Genomic DNA, 25,366 nt, shown 5'->3' with positions numbered 1-25,366 from the left:
AAAAAAAAAAAAACTGAGCGAACGGATGAACGAACAAACTGAACGGCTGTCATCGGACGTCCGCCCTAAACAAATTCAGCGAACAATATAGAACAAAATGTTTTAAAAAAAAATAGAGCCGGCAGGAGTGGCCGAGCGGTTCTAGGCGCTACAGTCTGGAACCGCGTGACCGCTACGGTCGCAGGTTCGAATCCTGCCTCGGGCATGGGTGTATGTGATGTCCTTAGGTTAGTTAGGTTTAAGTTGCTCTAAGTTCTAGGGGACTGATGACCTCAGAAGTTAAGTCCCATAGTGCTCAGTGCCATTTTAAAAAAAAGAAGTGGTTGGCGTCCAAGCCGTTGGATCGCTGGATCGAGTTCCGTTCGTCAGTTCTTTTTTATTTTCAGTACAGTCATTTTCTTTACTATTTATACTACAACTGATATAGTGGGGAAAATACGTGTAATCGAATGAAATTTTATTAAATTTACAATGTTATTTGGCAGTCTACTAATTTTTATTATCACAAATAATATAATATTCATAACTATCGACTAGTAAACGACCAAACGCATAAAGTGATACTGAAAATGTATGCTTGTCCGTGTTTTCAAAACTGTTCGTATTTAATTGAAAGAGGCACGAAAAATTGCTTCTAGGAAGACGCTATTAAAATGCACACGATACTGCATAACCAATTATCAGCGCCGATTTTTAAGGAAATACTGCGTTATGCATGGTTTGCTTCCAAACTATCGTCTGAAAGAGAGGTTTTCAAAAAAATGGTTCTGAGCACTACGGGACTTAACATCTGAGGTCATCAGTCCCCTAGAACTTGGAACTACTTAAACCTAACTAACCTAAGGACATCACACACATCCATGCCCGAGGCAGGATTCGAACCTGCGACCGTAGCGGTCGCGCAGTTCCAAACTGAAGCGCCTAGAACCGCAAAGAGAGGTTTTGGAAAATGTTAACGAGGTTTGTTTTTCCACGGTAAATGTCAGAAGACCTTGCGAATGCGGAAACATGGCATTTATTAAATGCAGCTGGTGCCGTTTAACTTTATGTTTTCCACGTTTTTACGAGAAATACCATCCTACAACTGGTACTCCTAACGTCGAAAGCGACGATTAATTGTACATCTTTCGAAAGTCGTCTGTGCCGGTCAAAACTTGGAGGTAGCAAGTCGTTTAGGGTTCCTTCCAGGTATAAGGGATTTCTCAAATCACGGACAAGCATACATTTTCAGTATCACTTAATGCGTTTGATCGTTTACTAGTCGATAGTTATGAATATTATATTATTTGTGATAATAAAAATTAGTAGACTGCCAAATAACATAGTAAATTTAATAAAAATTCATCCGATTACACGTATTTTCCCCACTACATCAATTGTAATATAAATAATAAAGAAAATGACTGTATTGAAAATAAAAAAAACTGACGAACGGAACTCGATCCAGCGGCTTGAACGCCAACCACTTCTTTAAAAACAAAAAAAAAACAAAAAATTTTTCTTCTATATTGTTCGCTGAATGTGTCTAGGGCGGACGTCCAATGACACCCGTTCAGTTCGTTCTTTCATCAGTTCGCTCAGTTTTTTTTAGTGGAAAGGGAAACTAACGCTGTGACCGAAAACGCTGAGGCTACCGTGCCGGCACCACTCGGCTGCAGCCGCTTCATGGTTAAAATAGCCATGCACAGGTATATATCTGGCGACCGAAATTATCTTGCGATTTTCTCAATAACGCTTGAGAAGTACGCGCTAATGCTTACACATTTTGTTGTCCTCATGGAGTACTATGAGTGTACGAAGTTTACAGTAAATTCGCGTTCCAAACGTCGTGGCCTCCCCTTGTAAGGTAGCCCAAGTTTATGGCGTTTCAATGAGGCACCGTATACCGCATACAGCAGCGTTTCCAAAACTTTGTCCTACGGAACACTGGTTTCCCACGGAGAGTAAATAAGTGTTCCGTGAAAAACTATCAATAACATGATGGTTTTTTCCGACATATTTCTTATTTTTCAAAACAATTATTGTGATTTCTGTGTTGTCAGTGATGATTTAAACTGAAGTAGTCACAGATTATACCAATTTATTTACATTTTTACAAATTGTATTAACCTTCAAAACAAACAAGGTGTTCCGTCAAAATGCCAAGACTGTCGAAGAATTTGGTCAAAGGAAAAGTGTGAGAACCCCTGGCACACAGGGAAATCGGGAAAACAACACCCACTAAGTCACAACTCAGCCTCTGACATGAACGTCTGTTGATACAGTGTGGACGTGGGAAAGTGGCTGGTCAAACACTTAACAAAGAAATTATGCCAAACAGCCGTGAATATTGAGAAGTTATTTTATTTTGTTTTCGCTACCTGTTTCCGAAATTCAGTATGCCATCTTCAGACCCCGTACATATTCACCTTTCAAAAATTATCGTTATTGGCATACTGGGGCCATCTGTTTCCGGAAGTTGTGAATCCTCAAGTGCTTCCTTCGAAGACTTGACTGCAACTCAAGTCTTCGAAGGAAGCAGTTGAGAATTCACAACATCCAGAAACGGATGGCCCCAGTATGCCAGTGTCCATAATTTTTGAGAGGTGAATATGGGACCGGAAGGTGGCATACTGAATTGCCGAAACTGGCAGCGAAACCAAAATAAAATAACTTCTCAACTTTCACGGCTGTTTAGCGAATTTCTTTGTTAAATATCTGACATGAAAAGCCCATTTGGGACTATGTGCGTGTATAAGTGTTTTTAATGTTTTGACGTTCATTTACTGCAGTGGAGATGCCACACAGTAACCGTAATCTAGATATGCAATGAACATCATTGTGACAGGTTGAAATACCCTTTACTACTTGAAACCTGGGACCATTCGTGCCGGCCTTCCACGTATGCGTTCAGTATATTAGGTATGGGCTCCACACACTTCAGCAGTATTCTTTGAAAGTCCTTCTTAGACTGCGTTTTCCCACTACACTGCCAATAAAGAGAAGTCTGCCACCTACCTCACCTGCTAGTGAGCCTGTGTGATTGTCACTGATACTTTAGTCATAGGATACTATGACTGTTATTCATTTTATGGAGAACGTAACTTTATATGGAATCAAAGCAAGTGATCCATCTTACCACCACTTTGAAACTTATTCAATCTGATCTTTATACAATTTCAGTCAGTTTATCCTGAACATGAACCAGGATATTTATTTCACCATTCTCGACTACCAAATGTTGCTCTTTCTCGTATTACGAGCATGCCGTGAACACTACCATCTTCCTACATGACATTAACCATGTTGGCAAATTTGCTCACATACGTCCCTGGTTTGACGAACACTCACGCAAGCTCTCGCAAATCGACTGGCCCAAAAATGACTCGATCTTAATCCCGTAGAGAATGTGCCTCATGCAACACTTTTTTCCTAACAAGCCTCCCGGCCGCGGTGGTCTCGCGGTTCTAGGCGCGCAGTCCGGAACCGCGCGACTGCTACGGTCGCAGGTTCGAATCCTGCCTCGGGCATGGATGTGTGTGATGTCCTTAGTTGAGTTAGGTTTAAGTAGTTCTAAGTTCTAGGGGACTGATGACCACAGCTGTTAAGTCCCATAGTGCTCAGAGCCATTTGAACCATTTGAACCTAACAAGCCTCTCGACTGTTTTACACATAGGCTGTCCACCGAAGCAGGAGTGTGTACATACATTTTAAATGATTTTCCTAAACCCATTCAAATATACTTGACATTGGCATTTACAACAGTCTCAGCTGTATTTATGTCGTATAAAGAGGCGGCAGCATGTTATAGGTTTTCTTTGTAGTGCAGTCGTGCTAGGTAAACTGAAACAATGGAAGGTGAAGCTTACACCGAAATAGTCGATTCTGGCCGCTTTTCGTTACAATTTCAGCACATTTCTCGGATATTTTTGCGAAAAACTCCAGCTCCAACATTAACGAGCGTTGTATTACTGTACTCGTCTTCTCAAGAGTGTTCGAAGGCCCTCAAAAAGTGTATCGTTGCATTTTAACAATAAAACATACTTGCTTCAATGTCTCGATTTAAACAGGAGTATTAAACACACAAAAATATATTATTCCGAAGCCCACACCAAATGATGTCAGGGCGATTGTAACATCAAAGGAGGACACAATAACCGGCCGCTGTTGCCGAGCGGTTCTAGGCGCTTCAGTCCGGAAGCGCACTGCTGCTACGGTCGCAGGTTCGAATCCTGCCTCGGGCATGGAAGTGTGTAATGTCTTTGGTTAGTTAGGTTTAAGTAGTTCTAGGTTCTAGGGGACTGATGGCCTCCGAAATTATGTCCCATAGTGCTTAGCCATCTGAACCATTTTTTGAGGGCACAATATTTTTCAGATACTCATTAGCAGTTCTCGAACTGAGGTACGCATAATAGAATAGTTTGCCTTTTAGGGCCTCAATAACCCAAGCTTTCGGTCTCACCGCAATCTTCAGCTCCGTGATGTTTTCTAAAAATCATCCACAGCGCCGTATAGTAATTCATATGGTTCAAATGGCTCTGAGCACTATGCGACTTAACTTCTGAGGTTATCAGTCGCCTAGAACTTAGAACTAATTAAACCTAACTAACCTAAGGTTCGAATGGTTCAAATGGCTCTGAGTACTATGGGACTTAACATCTGTGGCCAACAGTCCCCTAGAACTTAGAACTACTTAAACCTAACTAACCTAAGGACATCACACACATCCATGCCCGAGGTAGGATTCGAACCTGCCACCGTAGCGGTCGCTCGGCTCCAGACTGTAGCGCCTAGAACCGCACGGCCACTCCGGCCGACTGCCGTACAGTAATTAAATAAGATGATAGGTATATAAAGCAAGGGCCTAGATTGTCTTTGCGAATGTCACCTGATATTTCTACGTTGAGACCTTTCAAGAGACGAGTTCCATGAGTAGTGGTCTGTAAAGAATACTTCAGTATGGTCTCTCTCAGAATATTGCGTCCTATTTGCAAAGTACCTATGTGCTTTGTTTGCGAAATCAAGCGCTGGAAGCACTTCACCGTCTCTGCGCAGTGCTCCTGCCGTTCCGCCACTTTATAGAACAAAGCGTAGACAACTGCTATTGTACTAACGCCGGCGAGTTGTGAGCGGCGATAGGAGTTGAGTGCCATTAATTACTGGAACGTAATTTCTGCTCTTGTGCCTCTTTTCTACTTCTAGCCGCGAGCGTGAAGTTCTCCGAAACGGTCCGTTCCCTTTCCCTACAACAAGAAAAAAGGAGGGCCCTTGGGTTGGCTTAATTAGGCGGCTGAAGTGCGGGCCGAACGTCGGCTTGAATGGGGCCAGTAATTAGAACAGCGTCGCTATTAATTACCGCGACCACCAGATCGCAGCACGAGCGGAGGCCGCGCGGGTTCGCGGCGCCTGGACGGAATTTTAGAGGCCTACCGTGTTTCCTGTGAGTACGACACACACACACACACACACACACACACACACACACCAAGTTTAAATGTCACTCTCTTCTTTCTCACGGAATAGAACACACACACACACACACACACACACACACACACACACACACACACCAAGTTTAAATGTCACTCTCTTCTTTCTCACGGAATAGAACTTCGTCATATGAAGAAATATACCCACGAAGAGAAGTTTTCTACTTGTCAGAGAGATGGCTCTGATGTCAATGAAATTTCGTTCTCGTTGTTCTCGTTATCTTGGTACAGTGTACATTCAGCAGAAACGCAGGTCAAATGTCGACCTACGTAGTAGTGTCGTTTATGTGGCTTTTTAAAGTAACCATGTTGTGTCTGTTTCGTTCACGTAGATAAATTTGGATTTGTTATGTCGTTCAATTCCTTGCTTCCGACCTATCATGGGTCAAATGGCTCTGAGCACTATGGGACTTAACATCTTGTGGTCATCAGTCCCCTAGAACTTAGAACTAATAAAACCTAACTAACCTAAGGACAACACACACATCCATGCCCGAGGCAGGATTCGAACCTGCGACCGTAGCGGTCACGCGGTTCCAGACTGACTCGCCTAGAACCGCACGGTCACACCGGCCGGCTGCCGCCTAGGTAGTAGATTCTTTAACTTCATCTACTTCGTGACCATCAATCCTGATGTTAAGTTTCTCGCTGTTCTCATTTCTGCTACTTCTCATTACCTTTGTCTTTCTTCTATTTACTCTCAGTCCATAAACTGTACTCATTAGATTGTTAATTTCATTCAGCAGATCGTGTAATTCTTCTTTTCTTTCACTCAGGATAGCAATGTCATCAGCGAATCGTATCATTTATATCCTTTCACCTTGGATTTCAGTCCCACTCCTGAATCTTTCTTTTATTTCCATCATTGCTTCTTCGATGTACAGAAGGAACAGTAGGGGCGCTGTCTTACAATCTTTTTAATCCGAGCACTTCGTTCTTGGTCGTCCAGTCTTATTATTCCCTCTTGGTTCTTGGAGTTAAGCTACGGCCGGCCGGTGTGGCCGAGCGTTTCTAGGCGCTTCAGTCTGGAACTGCGCGACCGCTACGGTCGCAGGTTCGAATCCTGCCTCGGCCATGGATGTGTGTTATGTCCGTAGGTTAGATAGGTTTAAGTAGTTGTAATTTCTAGGGCACTGGTGACCTCAGATGTTAAGTCCCATAGTGCTTAGAGCCATTTGGACCATTTGAATCTCAGCGCCTCACTTGTATTCTGGTCAAGTGACCTTGTTGGTGGGTAGTACTGCTTGAGTTTAATCATTTCCGCAAACGGCAGTTTGTGTTTGGAGTTGGTTGTTCAGTGTGCAGGAATCGGCTTTCCTGTGTAGACTATGATGAATATGTTTTAAGTGCTTTCAGCAAAGAAAGTTCCTAGGAAAAGTTAGCCACAAAGGAATTAGTGCACCCGGACTAGATCCGTTGTCAGATAAAGTGACGAAATCAAATAAGATTGACTACAAGCGGACATTTAACAAAGAAGTATGTAATAAGCGTATGATGTTGTGTGAGTGCAACGTAAGAATGTCGCATTTTCAGCCCGGAAGTTAATTCGTTAACTAATACATGTATTAGGGATCTTGTCCGACGAAATGAAAAAGAACGAAAATTCAGACTTACACAAAAATGCGAAACGGAGAGTAGTGAAAGCTTAAACATTATTTCGATCTTGCCATGTACAAAACAACAAAATTGCACAAAGACTAATCTTTCTTTCTTCAGACATTTTATACGTATTATTGATAAGCGTAACTGCTATATAGCAGACGCTATTAACTTCAGACTCTCATATTTATATGAATTTAAAAATTTGCGAAACTTACGAGCTGCCACTGCTCTTCGCACTCCACTTGGTTACGTCAAAACGGCACGCCCTCCGCTAGAGGCAAATATGGCATGCAGAAGGCGTACCGTGACCTATCGACTTGGTACGGCTCAACAAGTAGCCTTTTTAATTCTTTTTTACAGTATAATGTGCTCAGATCTGTTATGCAATTGAGGATGTGCAACGCTGGAAATTAGCGGTATTGCTCAATTAAGCGCTATTTTGAAATAACAGCTTGATAGAAACGATGTCGTTCTTTCAATAACAGTTTCACATTACCGCTTTCGGCACGCCATTGCATGTGTCTAGGGGACATGTGTTGCTGATGATGGATGCCTTTCGCTACTGCATCCGGTTACAAGCCATAAACTGTAGGGGCAAGAAGAGCGAGGTCGCAGAGCCACGCCGGCAGGAGGCAGCTAAGGAATGGGTTGCGCGGGCCCCAGTGGCGTCGCAACACAGGCCGCTTAATGCTCGCCTATATGAATTGCAAATCCCGCTCATTCACCTCGTCGCGGCGCGCTGCGAAACTCACCTCGCGGCCTCGGGGTGATTACGCCGGCCATAACCTGAGCCGGGTCCGCCATTTGCACAGCTCTAAGCGCTTTGTCTGCGTAATTGACGCTGATGGCTCCCGGTAAGGGATCCCCGAGCCCCGGCGCGAAATTCCGAGGAACGCGATACACTGCTCCCCATAAATTAAGGAGAATCGTGAAAACCGCAACATTTAGGAGCACGTGTGCTGCACAAACCACCGCATACATGTCAGTGACCCTGGAACCCGCTTGCATCCTTCTGTACGTCGGAGAGAACTGCGTGTTCCAGAGTAGGGCGGCAGTTAGTACTGTGACGCAGAGAGGGAGGAAGACCCAGGAATATTAATGGCGTCGAGTCGTCGTCTACTGAACTGTGACTGGATGAATAGTAAGAGGGGAGGGGGAAGCCCTGGTGCAAAGGGTGGCACATCACTCAGACGTTGGTTTGACCTTGCTTCTTCTCCATCAATAATTGGGTTGAAAGGAATGGAAAGCAACAGGTTGGGAAAGAAATAGGAAAGAAATAATTGCTTCCGCACAGGGCATTACGGCAACGCAACGGCGAGAGCTGAAACTATGTACCTTGCCGGGATTCGAACCTGGATGCTCCGCTTCTCTAGAACGGTTGCATTAACAACCTCGGCCATCCGGACACGCATTTCGTCAGTCACAAATTCCCAAGTTCCCACTCGCCGCACCGCAACGACCGCCGTCCATTAACCCCCTACCAGAAGATTAACCCCTTACTCGCAGACTCTGTTTCCCGTAGGAGTTCGTACTTTGGATGTGCGTACGCAATAAAACTTTTCTTGCTTCCATATGTTTCAGTCGAGTATTGCCTTGGGCTAACATATGCCAACGCCCGATGTTTGTAGTTTCTGTATTCGAAGAAGTAGGGTCGCAACTGTACCCCAGTTATGTGTATTAAAAATTGATACTAGAAATTAATATACTGTTACTCCATAATTCACTCAGTAGTTTTATTGGTGGTATTTAATTAATGTGAAGTGATACAGTTTTAACTGCAGACGTGCTATATGCAAAACGTGTAATAACGTACATAAATAAAACAGTAAATGTTCGTTTGTTCAGAATCATGAATCTCCGAAAGTTCTTCGCCAGTTGCTTTGAAGTTTTGACACAACGTGGCTTTCGAATACGTGCGTGTTTTTATATACTTACTGGAGCGCGAAATCTGTAACAAAATGTAAATATTCTTTTGTTCAAAATCTTAAATCTCCGTAAGTTCTTCAACGCCTGCTTCGAAATTTTGACGTAATGTTGTATGCGAATACACGAAGGTTTTATACACCTAATTTCAAAATTTATGTAGTACATAAATAAATATGTAACGTATAAAAAACATTGTTACCAAAAACCTCAAAAAGTACTCGATCGATTTACTTAAAATTTCTAGACGTTAGTGTAATAAACGTTTGGACACAGTAGTGGAACTTTAGTTATCAATCACGAAAGTTGTCTTCATGGATTTCAGGTTGTGATTAGAACACTCCTACAGAATTTGAATTTGCAAGCCGGCCGCGGTGGTCTAGCGGTTCAGGCGCTCAGTCCGGAACCGCGCGACTGCTACGGTCGCAGGTTCGAATCCTGCCTCGGGCATGGATGTGTGTGATGTCCTTAGGTTAGTTAGGTTTAAGTAGTTCTAAGTTCTAGGGGACTGATGACCACAGATGTTAAGTCCCATAGTGCTCAGAGCCAGTTGAACCAGTTGAATTTGCAATAATAATAAACAACGCTCAAGATCAGAGAAAGGGTGAAGAGGAGATGGGCAGAGGAGAGGAAACAAATGGACATAGCTTGCAGAAAGCAGAAGATGGACAGAGAGAGGTGGCAGGAGGAGATGGAGGGGGGGGAGAAGAGATGAACGGAGAAAGAGAGATAAGGTGAGGACAGAGAGAGGAGAAAAGAGGTGGGGCAAGAGGAGCTAGAGAGAAAGGAGAAGATGGACAGAAAGAGGGGGAATGAGGTGATGAACAAAGAGAGAGGGGAAAGTGATGGGACAGGGGGAGATGAAGAGGGAGAAGGTGGACGGAGAGACGGGGGGGGGGGGGGGGTCGGAGAGTGGGACAGAGAGAGTGGTTAGTAAGGCTGTCGATATAATATCGATAGATCGACAATTCTCCCTAAAATATTTCCCATCAACACACATATCTATATGTCAACATGTTTCTCAACAGTATGTCGATATACTTTGGTAATATTGTATGCACCAATATGATATATCGACATCAAAATGGAAATATTGAAAGACTATATTATATTTTTTTCACAATTTCTGGTAAATATTTGAAGATGTTCTTTTGAAATTGAAGTAGTAGAAGTAAATTACTTTCACTGTGTAAAGAAGTCTTACTACTTTTAGAGCTTTTATAGCGTCCAATCTCTCTCTTTGAATGTGTGAAGCAATTATATGTGGCGCAAAAGGAGAAGTCCAGTTGAACTGAGAAGTGGAGCTGTGAATGGAATAACATGATTTCCAATGTAAAGAAATAGCACACCAGCTACGATAAAAAACATCGGAATTTTTCAAAAACCTGTGCTGAAAACTTTGAACAAAAATCTAAATGACAAGATTGGTCTTTGCGGTGTGGCGGAGACGTGGAAGGGGAAATGCTGACGTAATCGGCGCTACCAACAGAAACTCAACGTTTAGCTTTACCACGCAATTTTGACACTTCAGCTGCTAGGTCGCTGGCGTTGGCAGAAATGAAAAAAACGGGGATGTGAAGAAACCGACCGACGGGCCCATCGGACACTTTTTATTGTGATACTCAGGTGCAATTACTATTGTTAGCAAAGTCGTTATCGTCAAGCGTGAACGTGCATCGGTTTTCTTGCAGTTCTTGTTCTAAGGGGATAGGCAAGCTGCTAGCCTGTTCATGTACTGAACATCTAATAATAAATCAATACTTAAAAATACAGCTCTAAAACCGGCAGTGTATTTACAATGTGCAGCCGATATTTTTATAGCCAGTTACTTCAATACTATCTCCATCGACGTATAGATATGTCGACAGCCGATAACGATATTTTTTTTTAATATCGATAATCTCACTCGCGGATATTTTTGAAAATATCAACAGTCTTAATTGGAACAGGGAGGAGACGGACAGAGGCAGGAGGGCGAAGGAGATTACGATGTACGCACAATTCCCGTACATTTTAGAAATATGTGCTTTCCCTTTTATTTTTTTTCACTTAGACTGAGCCACAGCAAAGAATAGCTGGGAACAGCTAGTGGTGAAGAAAAAAGCTCTTTACAGTGCACCAACGTTCAAACGTCATCACAGATATGTGTAGCCGAAAACTTGTAACCTCCCCCTCACTTATCGACCTTAATGACAGTGAAAAATTAAACCGCGTGTACCTAATGGAAATTTGGGAAAAACAATCGTCACCGAAGTTAATCTGTCGGTAAAGAGGGAGGAAAGGGTTACATCTAAATGAAAGGAAAAATGCAAATGAAACTGGTTGACATTAATTTTGAAATGGGGTAAAGTTCATAAAGAAAGTAAATGTGCGGTCGTTATGTTAACAATTAACTAGCGGTAATTAGATATTTGAGATTTGGGGGAAATTACGGTCGCCAGTCCTATGGACAATTACTATAGTAACTGAAAAAGAAAGGTTATTACACATATAATTAGCACTAGAAGCGTGGCAACTGAAGGTTGACACGTGTAGTGTGAAAACTGAAAGTTTGTCAGAAGTAATAAATTTCGCTACACTCTGAGTTAATTTAGCAAAAGAATTAATAAAACCGGAAAATTGAAAGTTAATTTAGTGACTGAAATTAATAGTGAGCTTTGTTTCTGAAAAACATCGAAATTCAGTAAAATATGATTAGTCTTGGGCTACCTCAACGATCATTTCAAAAGCTACTTGAATCTACCCAATTTAAAAATAAGAGATTTAACTTTGAACTTGAATTAAATGCTTCTGAACAATTAACAATAGTAACATTTAGTACGTACCAAGCTGAGCTGCAGTCACAGGTAAGCTAAAATATGCTAACAAAACTCGCACTCTTAATTTGTGCTTGTGTAATCTAAATATTGTAGCCAGCTATGAATACCTTAACTGAACTTTGAAATTAAAGCAGTAAAATGGAATGATATTACTTTAATGCTGGCGTCTGAATTACAACGACACTCAGGTTCATTTCGGAAAAGGAAGGAACCCTGCTTGGTAATGCAATTGCGACAATGAGCAACAAAGGTTGAAGCTAAGTTACTGTAATTTTGTGATGCAACAATTTTAAAAGCTGAGGTCTGCCATACAGTTCTAAAACTTTACGTGCTTCCAGTCTTCCTTGTTGGTTGATTGAAGGTTTGAAGCCGTCGATCGAGCAGGTGGCGACAGTCACTCATTGTCGGCCGTCGCTGTTGCAGAAGCTGGATGTTGGCGCGCCTTCTTCTCGACACGGTCTCCAGCCGAAACGGGCTCTTGATGTGTGCCAGCTAACACTTCCCGTCCGCGACACCATGTCAGAAACTAACATAGCAAGTCGAGCGCAATTACATGCTGTCAAACCCCGAAAGCGCGGCAACTCGCAGGAGCGTCACACAACACACCTGCTCCACTGCCCCCCTCCAGCCAGACCCCCTCTGCCCGCGCTCCACGCGACAGAGTTAACACTACCAAAGATCCTAAACACTCTGGTTCTCCACACGACCTATCGATGTATTCGTTCGATAGCATAGTTTTCCCTAGGTAAGACCCAGCGTAAAAATACAAATAATATTTACAAAACAAACCAATTACACATCGACATAAATGCATAAATATATATATACAAATAGTAAAACAATTACAATATATAAAGACACAGAAATGTCATATATTCAGGTAACAAAAATAAGGAAAACAAATTTATAGTACAATAGATGGAAATAGGAGGATATGCATTTCCGGCGTTACAACCTCTACAAAATGATTATTTCTTTCAATTTCAAGAAAATGTTGGAGTGTTAGTTAAAGTCTCTTAAATTGTACAATTTTTAAATCTATTGTGTGATTTAAATACCATCAATAAAACAGCTGCGTGTCTTATCCAATCAGTATATTAATGACATATAATTGAACGTCCCCAAGTGTACATCCACGATCGTGAATCACACCAAAATGACATCACAAATACTCCTGTAGATATGATTTAGTGCGCGTATGTAGCACAATATTGTGCCACTTTTCGACGTAAACCTTCTCTATACTTTCAGAATTCGCGTAGGAAACAATTCGTTTAGATTTACTCGTATATTTGCCATGTTATTTGCATGCAACATCAGCAAGCGCATTACCTATTGTCAACAGAGATTATTTCACATTCACTCGTAAATTCTTTAATGACTAAACAGGTTTAGCGTGTTTAGTCATTTTCTCCTACTAATAGGAGCCCGACGTAAATGTTGACTCAGCTATAGGCCAAGAAATTTCAATGGCCTAATATAAATGACTAAAAATTCGAAATCGGTTTAGTCACTAAAAAGTTTACCTTGGCATTGAAATAAAATAAATTCCACTGTTAATCCGCAACTGCCTCTCCATCACGTGGTGTGCCTCTTTCCCAAACGGAACTTCTTTACGTCTATTGCTTTTTGCGCACGTCAAATGTATGGAAACTTCTCCGAGAAAGATGTGGTATGGTGGACTTGGAAGACATTTTATCCATAGGTTTGTGTTCGTGACAGCTGTCGCACAAGCCTTATACGACTCTGCATTATGCCGCAACAGAACTAGACAGCAATCTACACCTTCTAGATTGGATTTTTCGGAGATATGAGTGTGAAGCAGTTTGGGAGGTTGTGGCGAATGGTCATTCTACCACGTCTGCCTCTAGAGATAAGGGTTGCGCATCGAATATTTAACGTTGATTTTGGTGTTTGTGTTGGCGTGATGAGGCCATTGTAACATTTATTACGGAGAACACACAGTTGACGTAGCAAATATTACAATAACAAGCGATAGGCCTAATTTGAGAGAGAGAGAGAGACAAAACCAGAATAAAGTTTCCCCATGTGAAACACTCCCCAGCGTTGCCATTTTACAGGAAAGAGTTTCCTGGAGTAATCGGAGTGAAACAGAAACAGAGCACATCGATGACGCCCCAACGTATTCTCTTCACAAAACGCATCGCCCACATGACTTCTTACTTGCACGTCACTCTAGTGCTAGCGCTATTTCGCAGCGTCTAGTGGTCGAAAGCGGCACACTTCGCCGCATAAGATCAACGGTACAACCTCCCCTGCTGACACCAACCTACGTACACACACACACACACACACACACACACACACACACAAAACACACACACACACGCACGCACGCATCAATATGTTATATGTTGCTGGTGCTCCTATACTGCTGTGACATTGTGAAACTTTAATATATCCTGCAGGAAGTGAGCAGTGTTCGTAGCTACTTCAGTATTATCTGGTGTCAGTTGGCGGCTTTCCATCACGATCTACTGAATCGACTGGTGTAAGATTAAAATCTCCTTTAATGACGATAATATGACTGGCGAACATTTGTTATTATCAAGCTGAGGTTTTCTCGAAAGTTTTCGATTATATTTTTGGTGGTTGATAGAATGACTCGTTTGTAAGTTTATGCCCATCCTTGAATCTATGCCTTGCCCAAATGATATCGCATTCATCTCGGTGAATCTTGTCTTCTGTGACGAATACACCAGTTGCAATTCCCATTAGCCTATCTTTCCCCAATACACTGAAATTTTCTCCGGAATCCTCTCTGATGTCAATTTAGAGTTTTAAACCGCTTTCTTTATATTATGTAATTTCCACTGGTTTTAGGAACGAACTCTGGGGCTTTATTGCGAATGGTTCGGCAATTGATCACTTAGATTTTAATAACCTCATTTGCATGCGGATTGGAGCATTTATTTGTCTCTTAAATACGACTTCAGGATCAGCTATCATTACGTGGATTTCAATGAGAGCTGTCTGCCATCACTAACAGAATCACTCATGGCTTTTTGTGCTATATTTCGAGGCAACCACATTCATGCTGAAGCTACTTACCAGAGGGACGCATCGATGTTGTAACACATATTTCAAAAAATTCTAACAAATCGTACGTAAGTTCTTCGTGAGTAACTGTGTTTTGTGTTTTAGTCATACTGTATCATTTTTTTGTTCTGGTTTGTATCTCGTGTGGCACACAATGGTGAGTTATTTTTGTGATTTTTTTTGCTTGATTCATGAGAGTTAATGTAGTAGAATCACACTTGCAATTAGAAAACAGCTCAGTGCGGTACGGTATTGATCGTTAATTTCTTTGTGTTTTTGCATTATAATCATGTAGACAAATAATGCATTTCCGTCTCTTCTATCACAATGAACAAACCACGTATAAATTTCAGGTAGCTCGTTGAACTGAACTAATACAAAACGTTCTCGGAATGTCACCAGGATGAGATCACTATGGCAGAGGTGGTGCAACGCCTGGACACGTTTCTGGGAGGCTTTCTCCATGACGGCGTCACTTCGCCCCGAGAGAATGTCGAGATACTCCTGAAAGCATCACAACTTCTCATGTCAGCTGTCTTGTCTGCTGTTAGAGATCGTTGTGACAGTAGATAATATGAGGTTACATTACAGTAAGTCTCAGAAAGTTCATTATCAAAAGGTCCATTGTGTTCGTCTAATCGTTGTTTGCAAGGAACTCGTCACTGCCGCCTCTTCTTTACGTAGGATTAGTGCCGCAGTGGTGCAGGGTCCGCTACGTGTCTGTGCTTTAGTGTTACTTTGTTTCTGTTGCATGATTCTACCCAGTGCTCAGCCTGATGTCTGAGGGAACGTCGTAGAGGCCATCTCTCTGTAAATCGTGCAAGTTTTGTTCTGTGTGATTTATTGTTACATATTTTTTGTTGTGTTTATGAGGCGAAAGAAAGTGAACAGTCGTGTGGCGCTATTGCCTAGGAGAGGATTCGGTTCAGCGGCCTAATAGGAAAGTCTTTTTTTCCCTCTAAACGCAATGATCCCTTTCCGTACGTTTATGAGAGGTGTGTGTCATGTTTACCTCTTGGGTGTAGGTAAATAATGCACGTACGTATAGTTTGGTGTTGAATGGTAATAAGAGATAGGAATCGGAAAAATCCATCGGTTAAAATCGGTACCGGTATTTAAGTTCTGAATAACTGGAAAATTTCTGCGTTTGCTTGATCTCACAAGGGGAAGGCCTCAGACACGGCCAACCGATTCGGCTCAAATTTGGTAGGTCGCTTGTGTACAACCTAAAATGAAGGAATCTAAGATATTTTGGGTCAACACCCCCGCAATTTTGAGAAAATCATCCCTAAAGGTTATGACGAGCAATCGACTCAAAATTGGAGGGATCGATAGATAATTGTAAATAGAGCATTTTTCCTCATCAGGTGTGGGGTCCGCAAACGCAAACTTTTCCAGAAATCGAGGTAAGAAACTTTTACAACTGCCGCTTCTGTAACCACGTGTTAAACACTTTTCGCCGACAGCACCGATAGCGCAATGGCCAAGGTAACTGGCTGGGAGTCGGAAACCCGGGTTCGAATCTCGAAGAAACCTAGCGGGTGTTATTCTTTTCGTTTGTATTTTTCCCTATCTCAATTGATACGGTGGTGGTGGTGGTGGTGGTTAGTGTTTAACGTCCCGTCGACAACGAGGTCATTAGAGACGGAGCGCAAGCTCGGGTTAGGGAAGGATTGGGAAGGAAATCGGCCGTGCCCTTTCAAAGGAACCATCTCGGCGTTCGCCTGAAACGATTTAGGGAAATCACGGAAAACCTAAATCAGGATGGCCGGAGACGGGATTGAACCGTCGTCCTCCCGAATGCGAGTCCAGTGTGCTAACCACTGCGCCACCTCGCTCGGTCAATTGATACAGATAGGAGGGTTAATAAGGCAAGTAAATTAATAAGGAATGATAATAATAAGACACGCAGACTAATTTCCCAAACGCCGTGAGCTATTAAAGTATTAAAATTTTAAGCCTTGTCACATGAAAGCAACTCCGAGTAAGAGTGCTGCGAATTCCTCACGAGGGATCACACAGCCAACCGCGCGACCCTTGCTTACAGCGAGGCACGGGACAGAACGTACGCGGGGAGAGTTATGTTGTCCCGGTTGCCTCTTCGTCATATCATAGTTGTGAACCTGGAAGAGTGAAGGGGTCCAGCACGAGTCTTATAGAAGTCAATCGGAAAGAGTTGTTTTCCGTCATTAGGCTGCCGCGGTCCTCGCCGACACATGTAGTGATTTTTCCATCGTTAATGCGCCTAATGAAATAAGTATTGTGAATGAATACACTGTTCTTCCGTAAGTAACATATGACGAGTACTGTATGTAGTTTGTAGTAATAACGGACCATGTGCACCCTTCGCCTAGCGCTGTAATATACAAGGTGTTACAAAAAGGTACAGCCAAACTTTCAGGAAACATTCCTCACACACAAAGGAAGAAAATACACTCCTGGAAATTGAAATAAGAACACCGTGAATTCATTGTCCCAGGAAGGGGAAACTTTATTGGCACATTCCTGGGGTCAGATCCATCACATGATCACACTGACAGAACCACAGGCACATAGACACAGGCAACAGAGCATGCACAATGTCGGCACTAGTACAGTGTATATCCACCTTTCGCAGCAATGCAGGCTGCTATTCTCCCATGGAGACGATCGTAGAGATGCTGGATGTAGTCCTGTGGAACGGCTTGCCATGCCATTTCCACCTGGCGCCTCAGTTGGACCAGCGTTCGTGCTGGACGTGCAGACCGCGTGAGACGGCGCTTCATCCAGTCCCAAACATGCTCAATGGGGGACAGATCCGGAGATCTTGCTGGCCAGGGTAGTTGACTTACACCTTCTAGAGCACGTTGGGTGGCACGGGATACATGCAGACGTGCATTGTCCTGTTGGAACAGCAAGTTCCCTTGCCGGTCTAGGAATGGTAGAACGATGGGTTTGATGACGGTTTGGATGTACCGTGCTCTATTCAGTGTCCCCTCGACGATCACCAGTGGTGTACGGCCAGTGTAGGAGATCGCTCCGCACACCATGATACCGGGTGTTGGCCCTGTGTGCCTCGGTCGTATGCAGTCCTGATTGTGGCGCTCACCTGCACGGCGCCAAACACGCATACGACCATCATTGGCACCAAGGCAGAAGCGACTCTCATCACTGAAGACGACACGTCTCCATTCGTCCCTCCATTCACGCCTGTCGCGACACCACTGGAGGCGGGCTGCACGATGTTGGGGCGTGAGCGGAAGACGGCCTAACGGTGTGCGGGACCGTAGCCCAGCTTCATGGAGACGGTTGCGAATGGTCCTCGCCGATACCCCAGGACCAACAGTGTCCCTAATTTGCTGGGAAGTGGCGGTGCGGTCCCCTACGGCACTGCGTAGGATCCTACGGTATTGGCGTGCATCCGTGCGTCGCTGCGGTCCGGTCCCAGGTCGACGGGCACGTGCACCTTCCGCCGACCACTGGCGACAACATCGATGTACTGTCGAGACCTCACGCCCCACGTGTTGAGCAATTCGGCGGTACGTCCACTCGGCCTCCCGCATGCCCACTATACGCCCTCGCTCAAAGTCCGTCAACTGCACATACGGTTCACGTCCACGCTGTCGCGGCATGCTGGCAGTGTTAAAGACTGCGATGGAGCTCCGTATGCCACGGCAAACTGGCTGACACTGACGGCGGCGGTGCACAAATGCTGCGCAGCTAGCGCCATTCGACGGCCAACACCGCGGTTCCTGGTGTGTCCGCTGTGCCCTGCGTGTGATCATTGCTTGTACAGCCCTCTCGCAGTGTCCGGAGCAAGTATGGTGGGTCTGACACACCGGTGTCAATGTGTTCTTTTTTCCATTTCCAGGATTGTATGTTATGAGGACATGTGTCCGGAAACGCTTACTTTCCATGTTAGAGCTCATTTTATTACGTCTCTTCCAACCACATTAATCATGGAATGGAAACACACAGCAACAGAACGTACCAGCGTGACTTCAAACACTTTGTTACAGGAAATGTTCAAAATGTCCTCCGTTAGCGAGGATACATGCATCCACCCTCCGTCGCATGGAATCCGTGATGAGCTGATGCAGCCCTGGAGAATGGCATATTGTATCACAGCCGTCCACAATACGAGCACGAAGAGTCTCTACATTTGGTACCGGGGTTGCGTAGACAATGCCCCCATAAATGAAAGTGGAGAGGGTTGAGGTCAGGAGAGCGTGGAGGCCGTGGAATTGGCCCGCCTCTACCAATCCATCGGTCACCGAATCTGTTGTTGAGAAGCGTACGAACACTTCGACTGAAATGTGCAGGAGTTCCATCGTGCATGAACCACATGTGTGTCGTACTTGTAAAGGCACATGTTCTAGCAGCACAGGTAGAGCATCCTGTATGAAATCATGATAACGTGCTCCATTGAGCGTAAGTGGAAGAACATGGGGCCCAATCAAGACATCACCAACCATGCCTGCCCAAACGTTCACAGAAAATCTGTGTTGATGACATGATTGCACAATTGCGTGCGGATTCTCGTCAGCCCACACATGTTGATTGTGAAAATTTTCAATTTGATCACGTTGGAATGAAGCCTCATCCGTAAAGAGACCATTTGCACTGAAATGGGGATTGACACATTGTTGGACGAACCATTCGCAGAAGTGTACCCGAAGAGCCAATAAGCTGCTGATAGTGCCTGCACACGTTGTACATGGTACGGAATCAACTGGTTCTCCCGTAGCACTCTCCATACAGTGACGTGGTCAACGTTACCTTGTACAGCAGCAACTTCTCTGACGCTGACATTAGGGTTATCGTCTTAGTTTGTATCGAGACAGATTTCCAGAACTAAGGTGTCCCGACAGGAAGACGTTCGAAGCAATTGATCGGGCGTCTTAGTGAACACGGAACATTCCAGCCTATGACTCGCGACTGGGGAAGACCTAGAATGACGAGGACACCTGCAATGGACGAAGCAATTCTTCGTGCAGTTGACGATAACCCTAATGTCAGAGTCAGAGTAGTTGCTGCTGTACAAGGTAACGTTGACCACGTCACTGTATGGAGACTGCTACGGCAGAACCAGTTGTTTCCGTACCATGTACAGCGTGTGCAGGCACTATCAGCAGCTGATTGGCCTCCACGGGTACACTTCTGCGAATGGTTCGTCCAACAGTGTGTCAATCCCCATTTCAGTGCAAATGTTCTCTTTATGGATGAGACATCATTCCAACGTGATCAAACTGTACATTTTCACAATCAGCATGTGTGGGCTGACGAGAATCCGGACGCAATTGTGCAATCACGTCATCAACACCAGATTTTCTGTGAACGTTTGGGCAGGCATTGTTGGTGATGTCTTGATTGGGCCCCATGTTCTTCCACCTACGCTCAATGGAGCACGTTATCATGATTTCATACGGGATACTCTACCTGTGCTGCTAGAATATGTGTCTTTACAAGTACGACACGACATGTGGTTCATGCACGATGGAGCTCCTGCACATTTCAACGAAGTGTTCGTACGCTTCTCAACAACAGATTCGGTGACCGATGGATTGGTAGAGGCGGACCAATTCCATGGCCTCCACGCTCTCCTGACCTCAACCCTCTTGACTTTCATTTATGGGGGCAGGTGAAAGCTCTTGTCTACGCAACCTCGGTACCAAATGTAGAGACTCTTCGTGCTCGTATTGTGGACGGCTGTGATACAGACGCCATTCTCCAGGACTGCATCAGCGCATCAGGGATTCCATGCGACGGAGGGTGGATGCATGTATGAAGAGAAGTAATAAAATCAGCTCTAACATGGAAAGTAAGCGTTTCCGGACACATGTCCACATAACATATTTTCTTTCTTTGTGTGTGAGGAATGTTTCCTGAAAGTTTGGCCGTACCATTTTGTAACAGCCTGTATAGATTATCGCAGATGTCTTGCTTCTGTGTTTGTGTGTTGGCTTCTGTGATTGGCATAGCTAGTGATTTGCGTGTGGTGGTGTGACGGAGGCAGGCAGTGAGAGCAGGGCCGGTGCGGCGGTGTGGTTGCAGCGGGCCGCGGGCTGCGCGTGTCCATGGCGGCGCCCGCGATCGGCCGGCGGCGGACGGCGTCGTGCGTGCGCACCGCCGTCTTCCTGTTCCTCGTCACGTTCGTGTGGCTGCAGCTGCACGTCGCCAGCCTGGGCAGCGCCCGACACGCCGCGCCAGACGCCGCTGCCGCCGCCGCGGACGCCAACGACTCCACCGCCGCTATCCTCAGCATGGTGCCTCAGGTCAGTCGCCGCCCGCGCCCACCTTCACTACAGTACTACTGGGCACGCAGGAGTGGGAATGTTCGATGATAATCGATTACAATATATCGATCTTGAAAGCTCATACACTACTGGCCATTAAAATTGCTACACCAAGAAGAAATGCAGATACAGATTCATTGGACAAATATATTATACTAGAACTGACATGTGATTACATTTTCACGCAATTTGGGTGCATAGATCCTAAGAAATCAGTACCCAGAACAACCACCTCTGGCCGTAATAACGGCCTTGATACGCCTCGGCATTGAGTCAAACAGAGCTTGGATGGCGTGTACAGGTACAGCTGCCCTTGCAGCTTCAACACGATACCACAGTTCATCAAGAGTAGTGACTGGCGTATTGTGAGGAGACAGTTGCTCGGCCCCCATTGACCAGACGTTTTCAGTTGGTGAGAGATCTGGAGAATGTGTTGGCCAGGGCAGCAGTCGAATATTTTCTGTATCCAGAAAGACCCGTACAGGACCTGCAACATGCGGTTGTGCATTATCCTGCTGAAATGTAGGGTTTCGCAGGGATCGAATGAAGGGTAGAGCCACGGGTCGTAACACATCTGGCATGTAACGTCTACTGTTCAAAGTGCCTTCAATGCGAATAACAGGTGACCGAGACGTGTAACCAATGCCAACATCAAGCAGGGTGATACGCCAGTATGGCGATAACGAATACACGCTTCCAATGTGCGTTCACCGCGATGTCGCCAAACACGGATGCGACCATCATGATGCTGTAAACAGAACCTGGATTCATCCGAAAAAATGACGTTTTGCCATTCGGGCACCCAGGTTCGTCGCTGAGTACACCATCGCAGGCGCTTCTGTCTGTGATGCAGCGTCAAGGGTAACCGCAGCCATGGTCTCCGACCTGATAGTCCATGCTGCTGCAAACGTCGTAGAACTGTTCGTGCAGATGATTGTTGTCTTGCAAATGTCCCCATCTGTTGACTCAGGGATCGAGACGTGGCTGCACGATTCGTTACAGCCATGCGGTTAAGATGACTTGTCATCTCGACTGCTAGTGATACGAGGCCGTTGGGATCCAGCAAGGTGTTCCGTATTACCCTCCTGAACCCATCGATTCCATATTCTGCTAACAGTCATTGGATCTCGACCAACGCGCGCAGCAATGTCGCGATACGATAAACTGCAATCGCGATAGGCTACAATCCGACCTTTATGAAAGTCGGCAACATGATGGTACGCGCATTTCTCCTCCTTACACGAGGCACCACAACGATGTTTCACCCGGCAACGCCGGTCAACTGCTGTTTGTGTATGAGAAATCGGTTGGAAACATTCCTCATGTCAGCACGTTGTAGGTGTCGCCACCGGCGCCAACCTTGTGTGAATGCTCTGAAAAGCTAATCATTTGCATATCACAGCATCTTCTTCCTTTCGGTTAAATTTCGCCTCTGTAGCACGTCATCTTCGTGGTGTAGCAATTTTAATGGCCGGTAGTGTAATATGTTTCAATATCGACACTGCAGTCTTGAACACATCGTATCATCGATGGCAGAGACACATTATGGACACTCGATATCGAAGAGAAACGAGGCTACTTGTTACTACTGTCAATGATTTTTTTCACCGAATATTGAGTGTTTTTAATTTCGATTAGCAACAAAGACACACAGGAGAACTGAAAACTACCGCTGCGTAGAGTGAGCGCGAGGTTCATGGCGGCATGTCACGGACTGCACGGCCCCTCCCGCCGGAGGTCGGAGTCCTCCCCTGGGTATGACTGTGTGTTGTTCTTCGCATAAGTTAGTTTAAGTAGTGTGCAAGTCTAGGTACCGATGACCTCGGCAGTTTGGTCCCTTAAGAATTCACACACATTTGAACATTTTCGTTTTTCTGACATGTTCTACACCTGGAGGACCTCCTCACTACGGATCAATTGGAATGAAAGTAAATTTAATCTAATCTAATCTAAAACTAGCTTCGACCGTTACTAGCCATCCTCAGTTTGTGTACGTCCACCTCATGGAAACTTTGACTAGTATCATGCAGTGTGGTTGTTGTAAATGTAACTTCCAATTAGAGTTCAGCTCTATCAAACCTGCGGTTCGGTAATTTCGGTACACTACATAAATGAGGTAACAAACTGTAGGATTACCGATAGTATTGGTAGGGCAAGAAACGTAAATGAGTGTTTAAGAGAGAAACTAGGAGCCAACGACTACTCGTTTTTTTTTCTTCGGTTTTTTGTTTTGCTCACAATTAGAACCACACATCATTCGGTGTTACTCCATTGTGTATTTTATGTCCCTCCAGAATAAAAACGGCATTTTATAAGCAATAAGAATCAGTTGATCGCCTAACTTCTGCGCCTTTATGTAACCAAAGAAATTACTTTTGTTGAAATTACACATCATATGCACAACTATTTGCAGTTGTTTTTGTTATTTTACATTATAGTCAAACTTGAGAGTTCCCTCTTATAGTTGATAGATATGAAAGTTGTCTATGAATGACAAGAACATGTTTAGAGCACAGGATGTCAAACACCTTTCAGCCATCTGCCGACTGATGACGGCTGAAGTGGTCGCATTCCCAAAAATCCACTAATACCAGTATTGTTGGCCCCTGTTTTGATCACAACTGAGCTAGAGTCACCCTGCACGTCGATCAGGGGCCTGACGACGGCGTAGCCAAATAAAATAAGTTTGGAAACTAGATGACTGAAAGGTGTTTAATCGGACATCCTGCATCGAACAGTCGAGTCCCACAACCATCTCTAAAAAGATGGGCATATAGAGGCATGTTTAGAGAAGTTTGACGGAGCACTGAAGCGATGTTTGATATACTTTTGTTTTGTGCTTTTTTTATTTTGCCTTTTTTGTTGAGCAAATAGCTTTTTCTAGCGCTATATCATCAATTTCTGTAGGGTTCTTTATTTTTGCTACAACATCCCTCTGTTTCGCTTAACAAGTCAACAATGTTCGAATAGAACCTGAATTAAGTATTTACAATTTTTATTTTGCTTTAAATGCGATTTACTTTCAAGTAACAGAGAGAACGAAAATATTCCTTAAGTTACCTGGCCCTCACTCAGTTTCTAGACGTTTCACCACCTCCGATTTTCAGGGAAATGTAATAAAACAGTGACCGCATTCGCAAAAAAAAGGCCATCCTTGTGAGGTAACGCTTGAAAGATATGCAACACACACAACATACACGTAACGCAGGTACGATCGTAACTGACCAGCGCTACTAGGAAAACTGCCGTACTCCACATTAACTCGCGATGTCTACTGTAGCTTATGACAGTTTTACAACACTACTTTCTAAGCACGACAAGAGTACTTGTCTGTACTTCAGCCTGGAACCGCGCGACCGCTATGGTCGCAGGTTCGAATCCTGCCTCAGGCATGGATGTGTGTGTGTGTGTGTGTGTGTGTGTGTGTGTGTGTGTGTTATCTTTCCTGCTTCTGTCGGAGAACCGAGGTATTAAATTTGCATGTACGCCGCCCGTCCGTTGCAGTTTGCCTTGAAAATGGCGGGGTGTTCTCCCGCCGAAATATCGGCGGTCGCTGAAAGTGTTACCTGGCTGAATTCCCGGAAGTTATTTGAAAGTTGTATACGCCAGGAGAAACTCAGGTCTCACATTTGGAAACGTAGTTAAACATTGCCGCTTTTCTTTTGCTACCTTCAGTTTTAATTCCTGTCCCTTCGGTTAGTGACTGGACACTAACTTTCGTGCCACTAACTGTCTTCACCTAGGACCAGAGTTCCTCACGTCAGGTGAGCCTGCTGGTCGAGACAAGGATCCAGTTGTAATTTTATGACCAATGTTGATATTGAGTCATCCTGAAAATATTTTTAATTTTTTAAAATTATAAATTATGCTTTCAATTATGGAAGTACATTCTCCGTTTCTGATACGTAAAATTACATTTGATCGGACTGAATAAATTACATACATACGTAAAGAAAACTATCATATACAGACACAAGGCTTTTCAGATGTTCTGTCAGTTGTCGAATAATTTTACTCCTCTCTTCTGGTACTTTAAAAACAATTATTACAAATAATAAATACTTTCAACACACTTTTCATTTTCACGCTGTCTGCATTAATATTACAGACGATTACCAAATGACACGGCAGTGCAGCATCATTGCATTCGCCAACGAGCGATGTCAGCGAGTTGTTGACACTTTTTATATTTTTTAGCATTTACGTTCTTACGAAAGAC

The 25,366-nt window shown here is 44.1% G+C and overlaps 1 protein-coding gene across 2 annotated transcripts in view; it reads left to right on the top strand.

Annotated features, from left to right (window-relative positions):
• LOC126481799 (alpha-1,6-mannosyl-glycoprotein 2-beta-N-acetylglucosaminyltransferase) overlaps window positions 1-25,366 on the top strand; it is a 444,750-nt gene that overhangs the window by 304,358 nt on the left and 115,026 nt on the right. For both annotated transcript variants that reach the window (XM_050105754.1, XM_050105753.1), the window contains exon 2: window positions 20,906-21,126. In XM_050105754.1, the coding sequence (XP_049961711.1) occupies window positions 20,929-21,126 (198 nt within the window). In that variant the 5' untranslated portion in view covers window positions 20,906-20,928. The remainder of the gene's footprint in view (window positions 1-20,905; window positions 21,127-25,366) is intronic.

This window comes from Schistocerca serialis, chromosome 5, assembly GCF_023864345.2.
Source record: "Schistocerca serialis cubense isolate TAMUIC-IGC-003099 chromosome 5, iqSchSeri2.2, whole genome shotgun sequence".
Classification (NCBI taxonomy): Eukaryota; Metazoa; Arthropoda; class Insecta; order Orthoptera; family Acrididae; genus Schistocerca; species Schistocerca serialis.
Note: the sequence above shows the minus strand (reverse complement) of the source record. Positions and strands in the feature narration are given on the sequence as shown.